Raw genomic sequence first — 12,500 nt, forward strand, 5'->3', positions numbered from 1 at the left:
AATGGGGGAGAAATATTTATAGGGATCTATTGTCATGCAAAGAAAACGGGAAGGATTATCTATATGGAGATGTCCACATGCAAAGAAAACGGGGAATTATTTATATGTACCTATCGTTGTACAAAGAAAACGGGGGAATTATCTATATGCAGCTGTCACTGTGCAAAGAAAATGGGGGAGAATTATTTATATGGATCTATTGTCGTGCAAAGAAAACGGGGAATCATTTATCTCTTATATATTTAATTGTCTAAATACGTGAATAAATACATATGTAAATACTTCATAGAGAAACAGATTATTTAAAGAAAAAAAAATTCTTGCCGCCATTTACCATTCTGCCAGTCGATGGCGTAGTTGAAGTAGACACCTATAGTGTGTAGATCCATTGAAGCAATGATGAGGAGGTAGATACCCATGCTTAGGTCGGCCAGGGCAAGGTTCACCATCAGGAACTTACTCACTGTCATCCTGGAGGAGAGGAGAAAAGGATAGAATTATTATTATTATTATTATTATTATTATTATTATTATTATTATTATTATTATTATTACCTCCACCAGCGAGGTTGGAAGGAGGTTATGTTTCATCATTTCTTTGTGTGTGTGTATTTGTCTGTTTGTCAACAACTTCCTGGCCATAATTTTATTATTATTATTACTAACTAAGTTATAACCATAGTTGGAAACGCAGGATGCTATAATCCCTAGGGCTACAACAGAGAAAATAACCCAGTGAGGAAAGGAAATAAGGGAACAGATAGAATATTGTGCCCGAATGTGCCCTCAAGCAAGAGAAATCTAACCCAAGACACAGTGGAAGGGCATGGTGCAGAGGCTATGGCAATACGCAAGACTAGAGAACAATGGTTTGATTTTGGAGGATCCTTCTCCTAGAAGAGCTGTTTACCATAGCTAAAGAGTCTCTTCTACCCATACCAAGAGGAAATTAGCCACTGAATAGTTACAGTGCAGTAGTCAGCCCCTTGAGTAAAGAAGAAATTTCTGTTCATCTTAGTATTGTCAGGTGTATGAGTTAAGAGGAGAATGTGTAAAGAATAGGCCATACTATTCGTTGTATAGGGCAAAGGAATAATGAGCCTTAACAAGAGAACGATCCAATGTAGTACTATCTGGCCAGTCATAAGGACCTATGAAATATGAAATATCAGTAGACATCAAAGTCCTATTACTCAAATGGATGATTTTCGGAGAGGAAAAAACACTTCTATTTTCCACTGATCTGACTTTAAGCGATAGGAAAATGATGGTAAAAAACGAGTAAGGAAAAAATATTGAAGGAGATCTCGTTAGCCAGTGAATAACAATTAAGGTATCTATTTTCCATATAGGGCCTAGTGGACTTGTATGGATATAGAATGAGGAAAAAATAAAAGGACTGGAAACTGGAAAATTGCTATATTTTCCAGAGATTTACCTTTTGGAGATAAGAAATTAGCAAGGGAGTAAAGGGCGAGAGAAAAAAGGTAAATTGTAAGAAATAGGAAAAAGGAAAAATATAAGATAGGAAAAAGCCAAAGAAGAGAGGTAGGAAAGAGGCAAAATATAAATAGGGGAAAGGCAGAATATAAGAGAGGAAAAGACCAAATATGAGACAGGAAAAAAACAAAATAAAAAGGCAAAATATAAGATAGGAAGAAGAAAAAATATGAGATAGAAAAAAGGTAAAATAAAAGATAGAAAAATAGGCAAAACACAAAAGAGAGGAGAAAGGCAAAATATAACAAATAGGAAAAAGGCTAAAAATAAAAGATAGGAACAAGGCAAAATATAAGAGATAGGAAAAAGGCAAAATATAAAAGACAGGAAAAAGGCAAAATTTAAGATAGGAAAAAAGCAAAAAATAAGAGATAGGAAAAAGGCAAAAAATATGAGATAGGGAAAAGGTGAAATATAAAAGACAGGAAAATGCAAAATATATGATAGGAAAAAGGCAAAAAATACGAATTAGGAAAAGGCGAAATATAAAAGACAGGAAAAAGGCAAAATATAAGAGACAGGAAAAAGACAAAATATATATGAGACAAGAAAAAGGCAAAATATAAGAGATATCTCTAACTGAAGCCCGAGTGTTGATTTTCCGAGACAAACAAATTAAGGATGAGGTATGCAAATGTCTTGTGTAGCGGTCCGGGAAAATAAATATGGGACTGAATTTGAATTTAGTTTCCGGGCTGTTTTCTTTGTATATATATATATATATATATATATATATATATATATATATATATATATGTATATATATATATATATATATATATATATATATATATATATATATATATATATATATATATTTCCGTCATATCTAAAACCTTACGTAGATCCTTATTAATAGAGTATATCATGATTTTTTTATTCAAATAAGGGGCTGAATTTTAATTTAGTTTCCAGGCAGTTTATACTATATTTTATATATATATATATATATATATATATATATATATATATTATATATATATATATATATATATATATATGTCATGTCTAAAACCTTATGTAAATCCTTATTAAAAAAACTATATAATGATTTCTTAGTCCTGTGTAAAATTAAAGTTTTTCATTTTTCACTAGACCTTTTTTTTATTTTTCATTAAAACTTTGTTTTTTTTATTCTTAATTAAAACTTTGTTTTTTTTATTCTTAATTAAAACTATTTTTATTCTTTATTATAAAAGATTTTATTATTAAAATTTGTTTTATTTTATTAAAACTGTTTTTATTTTTTATCGAAATTTGCTTTTTTATTAATGTTGGTTTTTATTTATGGCACTACCCAAGACAATAGAACAATGGTTTGATTTTGGAATATCCTTCTCCTAGAAGAGCTGCTTACCATAGCTAAAGTGATTTTATTTTTTTATTAAAATTTGGTTTATAATTCACTCAATACTCGAAGCTACTATTATGCGATAAAAAAAAAAATATTAGTTCACCTTTTCACAATTAATTTCCGAGTGATAAAAAAATATTAGTTTATCTTAAATATCAGTTTACCTTTTCACAATTAATTTCCGAGTGATAAAAAAATATTAGTTTATCTTAAATATCACTCAATATTCGAAGCTACTATTATGCGATTAAAAAAAAAAAATATTAGTTCACCTTTTCACAATTAATTTCCGAGTGATAAAAAAATATTAGTTTATCTTAAATATCAGTTTACCTTTTCACAATTAATTTCCGAGTGATAAAAAAATATTAGTTTATCTTAAATATCAGTTTACCTTTTCAAAATTCAGTTGCCAGTGATAAAAATCATATTAATTCATCTTCCAAAATGTCCAAGTATGACTATGAGTAGATGTATCCATTCAGCCATTATGAAACACCGAAGCTTAAAATGTCATTTCACGTAATCTTCTTCATTAAAATGTAATTATTTCTAAAATATGATAATATAGGATTTAGCCCCAGAAAGAACAAAGAGGGTGTAATTAATGATGTCTTGATGTCTTTTGAAAAAATAAATAAATAAATAAATGTACGTAATGATGTCTAAAAAAAAAAAAAAAAAAAAAACGTGTAAGAAATTATGTTTTATTTAAGATGAACTTCAATTATCCATAATGCTTTCAAATCTTCCTTGGTGGTGTTGTTGCAACATGAAAAGAAATTTAAGCTGGAGAAAAAATAAAGACAGATCGACTATATTTCTCTCTACTCTGAATTGTTAGCGGTATAAAATTTCCGTTATGATTTTCTGAAAATAAAAATAAAGAAATAAAGAAAAAAAGAAAAAAAGAAAAAAATTCGACTCGGCCACTCTTCACTCTGACTTGTTAGCGGTATAAACTTTACATTTTTACTTCAAAATAAGATGAATTTTCTTTAAAGAAAAAAAAAATACTTTAAAAAATTCTGTTCTCATTGTTACTTCAAAATGAGATAATTTTCTTGAAATAAAATAGATACTTTCAAAAATTAGAATCTCATTGTTACTTCAAAATGAGATTCTTTTTTTTTTTTAAATAGATCCCTTTAAAAATTCTGTTCCCATTATTACTTCAAAATGAGATAAACCAAATTAATATTATTGTCAATGTAATTAAGTGCCCATGAAATCTAATTTTGAAAGTCTACAAGAAATAAAAACGCTATTATTCCAATGGCTCCAACAGAGAAAATAGCCCATTGAGGAAAGGAAATAAGGAAGCAGATACAATAGTATGCCTGAGTGTACCCTCAAGCAAGAGAATTCTAACCCAAGATAGTACAAGACCATGGTACAGAGGCTATGTCACTATCCAAGACTGTAGTGCCTTGTGGAGCCCAGTTGAAAGTTTTCCAACTATTCTAGTGCCTTGTGGAGCCCAATATATATATATATATATATATATATATATATATATATATATATATATATATATATATATATACATATATATACATATATATACACATATATATATGTATATATATACATATATATATACATATATATATGTATATATACATATATATATACATATATATGTATATATATATATATATGTATATGTATATATATATATGTATATGTATATATATATATACATATATATATGTATATATATGTATATGTATATATATATACATATATATATGTATATATATATAAATATATATACCTATATATACATGTATATATACATATATGTATACATACATATATATATACATATATATATGTGTGTGTATATATGTGTGTTCAAAAATATACAAATTTATATATACATATACATATATATATATATATATAAATTTATATATATACATATACATATCTATAATTATTTTATATAAACATTAAACGGCAATTTCTAAAGACCTGAATGATATACCCCCCATCCCCCTTAGAAATAAAAAAAAGAAAACCTAAAATTGTAGACACTTCTCTTTAGCTAAAGCGGAAATTACTCGTAGCTCAATTAAGAAAGACATTTGTGTAAGCTGGCCCCCAAGCAACCTCAAGGTATTTCTGTGACGTGGACTCAATGATCGTTTTTGGTCTTGATTACTATTTATAATTTTCTGTAATATAAAGATTTTTCCTTCGGTGGTGCTCTATCAAATGGGACAGGGCAGAACAATTTGATACTATTATTATTATTACTATTATTGTTAATGCCATTACTACAATTATTACTATTATCATTATTATTATCATCATCATCATCATCATCAATAATAATAAAAATAATAATAATAATAATAATAATAATAATAATAATAATATATTATCATTATTATTATTATCATATAAGCCCAAGGCCCCAACAGGGAAAAATAACCCAGTGAGGAATAAAAATAAGAAAAACAATTAAAAAGTAACATTTTAAGAAGATTGAACTTCTGAGGTTCTACATGCTAGAACAAATGCTTCATTACGAAAACATTCTGCCTCTTGAGGAAACCACCTGTTGACCGATGATATTAAATCGGACAAGGTTTAAGTGTTCTGGTATGCTTCTTCCATTTGTTTTCCATGGAAAAAACATTATTAATCAAGACTAAAAGGCTTAAAAGTATGTTGGTAAAGTTTTCTATAGCACAAAAGTTGCTTTAAAAACATGGTAAGTTTAGGTTATTATTTTCATTACTTGCTAGACTAAAATTCTAGTTGGAAAAGCAGGATGCCATAAGATCAAGGGCTCCGACAGGGAAGAATCACACAGTGAAGAAAGGAAATAAGAAAATAATCCAACTACATGAGAAGTAATGAATAATATAACATATTCCAAGAACAGTAACAGCATTAAAATAGATATTTCATATAGAAATTATAATGAATGAATGAATAATTTGAAGTTTTATGGCATAAAAAAAAGAAAAAAAAGGGAGGAGAAACAAGATAGAAAAGAGTGCCTGAGCGTACCCTCAAACAAGAGAACTCTACCCCTAGACAGTAATAAACCATGGTACAGAGGCTTGGCACTACCCAAGACTGGAGAACAATAATTAAATTTTTCATTATCCTTTTCTTAGAAGTGCTGCTTACAATAGCTAAAGAGTCTGTTCTCTCATTAACATTAAACGTCATATTAACATATTTTCCTGATCTGAAAAATTACGCAATACCAAAAAATAGAGGCTTTATCAATGTAAATTATTTTTTGGAATCATAGGGATTGGGGGGGAGGGTAATTATAATCACACCATATTCAACAATAAACAATATGATTGAAAGAATATAAACTCTGGTATAATAAAGAATAAGTAAGAAGGAAGTTGAAAAGACACGAAATTATTTTCATATGAAAAAGGGGCAATAATTCTACATCTGGTAACATCCATATCAGAAATTAAAATTGTATTAAATTAACCTTCCAAAAGCGACGCAAAATTGCTGAGAAAATGCAAGAGCTCTGATCGAGAGATTCTGCTATCTCTTGTTTACTGTCTTGAACATCAAAGTATCGGAGCAATAATTCATTCTTCTCGAGACAAATGGAACTACTAATGAATGATCAAAGTCTAAGGAATATTGTAAGAGAAAATTCTTACAGCCTCCACCATGCGTTGATAAATAACCCCTTGTAAGAAATGATAGATTCCCAGAAATATAATGAAAGAAAAAATCAACGTCAGTATTCACAACTAGAGAGGCACTCAGTAAAGGGCAGACCTCCGCCGCGGCAGCTTATTTCTCAATCTTTTGCTTGACCTTGACCTTAACTTCTGACCTTAACATGGATTAATTTCGTGGACTTTCATACACCCAAGTTTGAAGTGTGTGTGACAACGATGTCCAAACTTATGTCTGATTACGTGAATTAGACATTTTGCTTGTCCGTGACCTTGACCTTGACCTTTGACCTTGACCTTCCAAAATTTAATCATTATCTGCTTTTTACATAACAGTAAATTCCTGCAAAGTTCATTGTTCTACGATTAAAATTGTGGCCAGGAAGCTGTTCACAAACAAACAAACAAACACAGGGAGTGAAAACATAACCTCCTTCCAATTTCGTTGGCGGAGGTAATTATCAGCTAGATAGCCATTTACAAGGAATACATCAATATCAGGCTGATTACAACAATAAAATGTCAAAGAATTCCAAAATGAAACATTGCCCAAATTTTTGGTTTCTTGTCACCAGTATTTCTTAAAAGATAAAAAAAAATAAATTAAGATGAATAAAAAAGTAAATATCTAAAAAAAGCATTCAAAATTTCTAGTTTCTCCTCACCAGCATTTCTTGAAAAAAAAATTAATAAAGAAATAAAAAGATAATTTCTAAAAAAAATCGTCAAAATTTCTAGTTTCTCTTCACCAGGATTTCTTAAAAAAAGAAATACAGAAATAAAAAGATAATTTCTAAAAAAAAAAAAAAATCATTGTCAAAATTTTGAGTTTCTCTTCACCAGCATTTCTTTAAAAAAATTAATAAATAAATGAAAATATAATTTCTAAAAAAATCGTCAAAAACAGCATTTCTTAAAAAAATAGAAAAATAAAAAGATAATTTCTAAAAAAAAAATCTTCAAAATTTTTTATTTCTCATCACCAGGATTTCTCAAAAAAAAAAAAAGAAATAAAGAAATGAAAAGATAATTTCTAGAAAAAAAAATTTCATTGTCAAAATTTTTAGTTTCTCTTCATCAGCATTTCTTTGAAAAAAAAAATAAATATATAAGATAATTTCTAAAACAAAACAAAAAAAATCGTCATAAACAGCATTTCTTAAAAAAAAAAAATAAATAGAAAGATAATTTCTAAAAAATACATCGTCAAAATTTTTAATTTCTCATCACCAGCAGTTCTTAAAAAAACGATAATTTCTAAAAATAGAAAAAAAAAATTAATTGTCAAAAAGTTTCGTTTCTCATTACCAGCATTTCTTAAAAAATAAAGATAAATTTCTAAAAAGAACCGTTTTCAAAATGTTACGTTTCTCATCACAAGCGTTTCTTAAAGAAAAAGAAAAAAGAAAAAAAAAAAATATTAGGATAACATAAAGCACCTGAAAACTTTACCTAAATTTCGACGAGACCAAAACCAGCATGACAGCCAGATTGCCAACAACAGCAGTGACCACCACAAACCAGACAGCGACACGGAGGGCGATGTTCCCCATAATGTCCTCACAGGGGTTGAAGGCGTCCGGCGCTGGGACACACATGACGTCGTGGTAGTTTTTGGAGAGTTTCCCGCAGAGCACCAAGATGGTTGTGTTATTCATGGGGGCCTGGAAGGAGTTCGAGGGTTATCTTCATTGGATTTTATTTTAATGAACGTTTTCTGCTGCAGATTATACAAGTGAGTTTGATGAAATTTCAAATATTTATGGATTTTGTTTTAATAAACGTTTTTCTGCTGCAGATTATACAAGTGAGTTAGATGGAATTCAAAATATTTATAAACATTAGATTTTGTTTTAATAAAAAATTTTCTGCTGCAGATTATACAAGTGAGTTAGATGGAATTCAAAATATTTATAAACATTAGATTTTGTTTTAATAAACATTTTCTGCTGCAGATTATACAAGTGAGTTCGATGAAATTACAGATATTTATCAACATTATATTTTGTTTTAATAAACATTTTCTGCTGCAGATTATACAAGTGAGTTAGATGGAATTCAAAATATTTATAAACATTAGATTTTGTTTTAATAAAAAAATTTCTGCTGCAGATTATACAAGTGAGTTAGATGAAATTCCAAATATTTATTAACATTAGATTTTGTTCTAATAAATATTTTTGTTCCCGAATGTAAAAATGAATTAGATAAAATTCCAATACTTTGGAATAAAAGGGAAACCAAAAATAATTCTAGACATGAAATGAGATAGCAAAAGATGAATATCAATCAAAATCCTATGGGGTTTGATTTTGATAACAATATCATTAGATAGTTTGGACATATGATATTAAGAGCTTTAAACTACACATTTTATCGGGCAATCACAGTCTGAAAAATCTTTATTCCTGAATTGTACACAAAGCTAAAACCACTGAGTACTAAAAAAGAAAAATACGTAAACAAAATATACTGTGACATAAACCTGCATGACAACCATTTATTTACTAAGTGCCTTTAATTCTGCCTAGATTAACCCTTTTACCCCAATGGACGTACTGGTACGTTTCACAAAACTCATCCCTTTACCCCCATGGACGTACTGGTACGTCCTTGCAAAAAACTGCTATTTACATTCTTCTTGCATATTTTTGATGATTTTATGAGAAACTTCAGGTATTTTCCAAGAGAATGAAACGAACCTGACCTCTCTATGACAAAAATTAAGGTTGTTAGAGAAATTTAAAAAATATATACTGCAAAATGTGCTTGGAAAAAAAAAAAAAACGCCTGGGGGTTAAGGGTTGGAAAGTTCCAAATAGCTTGGGGGTAAAAGGGTTAACTTGTGATCTTACCCGCGGGACATGCCACTTATCCTCCTCATTCTTTAGAATTGTAGTTTGATCCTCCTCTGAAAATATCTCTTTTCCCACGAATCCTCCTTCGTCAATAAGTCCTTCTTCGTGGAACCCAAAAGGCTCTGTGTTGTCTCCATGGTCTGGCCATGCCTGCAGGAAACAAAGCTTACTGAAAGGTGTAGCAGAAGCCTACCATGGATAAAATACTCTGTGGGGGTTTTCTTTGATGCAGAAATATTGACAATCTATTCTGTTGACTTATTTTGATATAAAAATAATAAAAATCTACTATGGGAGGGTTTGGTCGATTGAGCAATATTAAAAATCTACTCTGTTGGCTTAGTTTGATATAAAAATACTGAAAATCTACTCTTGAGAGGGTTTTGGTTGATGGAGCAATATCAAAAATCTACTCTGTTGGCTTAGTTTGATATAAAAATACTGAAAATCTACTCTGAGAGGGTTTTGGTTGATGGAGCAATATTAAAAATCTATTCTGTTGGCTTAGTTTGATATAAAGATACTGAAAATCTACTCAGAGGGTTTTGGTTGATGGAGCAATATTAAAAATCTACTCTGGTGGCTTAGTTTGATATAAAAATACTGAAAATCTACTCTGAGAGGGGTTTGGTTGATGGAGCATTATTAGAAATCTACTCTGTTGACTTAGTTTGATATAAAAATAATGAAAATCTACCCTGAGAGGGTTTTGGTTGACTGAGCAATATAAAAAAAATCTACTCTGTTGGTTTAGTTTGATATAAAAATACTGAAAATCTACTCTGAGAGGGTTTTGGTTGATGGACCAATATTAAAAATCTACTCTATTGGCTTAGTTTTATATACGAATACTGAAAATCTACTCTGAGAGGGTTTTGGTTGATTGGGTAACTTTAAAAATATAGTTAGTTGGCTTAGTTTGATATAAAAAGACTGAAAATCTACTCTGTATGGGTTTTGTTTTATAAAACTATGTTAAAAATCTACTTAGCGACAATTTCGTTCGATGAAACATTTTATTACCAGATTGTGGAATGATCTTCCTAATTTGATGGTTGAATAGGTGAAACTTAAAATGTTTAAACTTTCCGCAAATACTTTTCTGTTGAACAGATTGATATAAGAATCCTTCCATGGTTTATATATGACTTATTTACTTAACGCTGTTACCTATCTTAATATATCCTGTACATTTTTCTATTTCTTATTACTAGTTTATTCGTTACTTATCTATTTCCTTTCCGGACAGTAAAATCAAAATTATACGAGACCTAAGTAAGAAACTCCATGAAATCTCAACTTGAATAACCTTGGTAATACCCCTGACATGAGAAGTCAAAACCAACTTTATTTTTAGTTATATCAATCCTAAAGTCAATACATAGAGTCAAAAATTTTGTTCCTTTTATCAAAAATGAGGGAATTCTATAATTAGGTTTAAAATCAAAGGGATTGATTCCAGCCATCATCAGTGATAGATGCACTGACAGTACTTCTAGTAGTAAGTTTCAAGATACTAGACTGTTAAATATGTCATCTCTAATATTTTCCAGTTATCACATTATAGAACAGCTTTTTTATCTAGATTGCCATTTCTAATCATTATAAGAAATTCATTACAAACTTTGGAATTAACAAAAACCTTGCAATTCTGTAAAAGTATTTTGTTTACTACTGCAATGTTTGGAATTTTTTTTTTTTTTTTTTTTTTTTATAAATGTTAGGTAGTAAACTACAGAAAACTGTGTGTTGAATTTGACTTACCTCAGGATTTCCCCAAACCCCAACAAAGGTGTCGTTTGGCTTGAAGGCATCCATAGGATATCTATCAGCTGAGTGATTGAAAGGTCCAAAGCCAAGAAAGTAATTTTGAAATCCTCCCGGACCTGCTGCTCCTCCTTCAGCCAAATTATCATCTAAATTCCCTCCAGGGTGTCCAGGAATTTCGTCACTCCCAAAGTTTTTATCTAGGATGGGGTCGAAGGTCTCTTTTGATAAGGGATCCCCAACTTCAGGGGTCTTCGCTTCTGACTTTTTATTTAGAACAGGAAGGATTTCCATTGAATCTTTCAATTTAAAATCATTTCCAAAACTACTTTTTGACTCATGAAATAGTTCTCTCCTGCTCAGCCTGGCATGTTTATTTGTGTGAGATAATCTTGAGGGTTCATACTTTTGCTTCATTTGGTGTCTAAGTGGAACTAAATAGTTATTTTTTATGTCATGGTCCACTCTATTTGATTTTTCAGCTTCGGGGATAGTTGTATTTATATCTGGTCTCGACCGTCTATGTCGCGGAGATGGTTCATTGACACGTAAATATTTACCATTTCTTTTAAATCTCTTGCTTGTTAGTATAACTTTTTTTGAATCAGAATTTTCTATGGAGTTCAAGGAAGACGACCTAATGGCTTGAAACCACTGAACTGAATTGACTGGATAGGAAGATTTTGGAAGGTGCTTCCAGTTTTTTAATTGGATCCTGGAACTAATATACTTTTTCCTTCCAGTCAATGCCTCAGGCTGAACTGGACCCCATTCTTCTTCTTCGGGAGATGAAAAACCTTGGTAATTCATTTGCTTTCCAGGTTCTAGCCTACCTGACGAGAGGGAAGTTATAGAACCTTCTACAGTGGGCATCACAGAAATGGGTGGAACGGGTGCATATCTCCGCTGCCTGACGCGCGTGGTCTGAGTCATGGCAGGCGATGTGGGGGATGTAAGCTCACCGCAGTGCCCCTGTTCCATTTTTTCTTGTATTTTCTGTGAAGAGAAAAGTTTGACATTTTGAATTATTTAATAAAAAATAAAAAAACCTGGATAAATAATATTTCTCATATCAACAACAACGCATGCAGCCGATTCTTGTCCACTGTGGGACAAAGGCCTCAAACATGTCAATTCCTGTCTGGTGTTTGGCCAGTTTTCATCACCACGCTGGCCAGTGCGGATTGATGATAAGGGATTTCCATCTGACACACAAACTAGTATGGATGGACCTGACTAGTACAGCTCTGCTGATCATAGCGATGTGCAACCCCTTTTACAACGTTGGAAGGTGTCCCCACTCATACCAGTAACTGTTAATTAAATTGCTTTGTCTCAATCCCATTC

General features: G+C 30.4%; 1 protein-coding gene across 1 annotated transcript in view; it reads right to left on the reverse strand.

The window, feature by feature from the left end:
- The window catches only part of LOC137632432 (uncharacterized), a 510,169-nt gene that overhangs the window by 54,160 nt on the left and 443,509 nt on the right, over positions 1–12,500 (reverse strand). The window contains exons 10-13 of the mRNA XM_068364363.1: positions 11,151–12,149; positions 9,384–9,536; positions 7,981–8,192; positions 335–471 (exon numbers count right to left, since the gene is read on the reverse strand). Of these exons, the coding sequence (XP_068220464.1) occupies positions 335–471; positions 7,981–8,192; positions 9,384–9,536; positions 11,151–12,149 (1,501 nt within the window). The remainder of the gene's footprint in view (positions 1–334; positions 472–7,980; positions 8,193–9,383; positions 9,537–11,150; positions 12,150–12,500) is intronic.

This window comes from Palaemon carinicauda, chromosome 41 (genome assembly GCF_036898095.1).
Source record: "Palaemon carinicauda isolate YSFRI2023 chromosome 41, ASM3689809v2, whole genome shotgun sequence".
Lineage (NCBI taxonomy): Eukaryota > Metazoa > Arthropoda > Malacostraca > Decapoda > Palaemonidae > Palaemon > Palaemon carinicauda.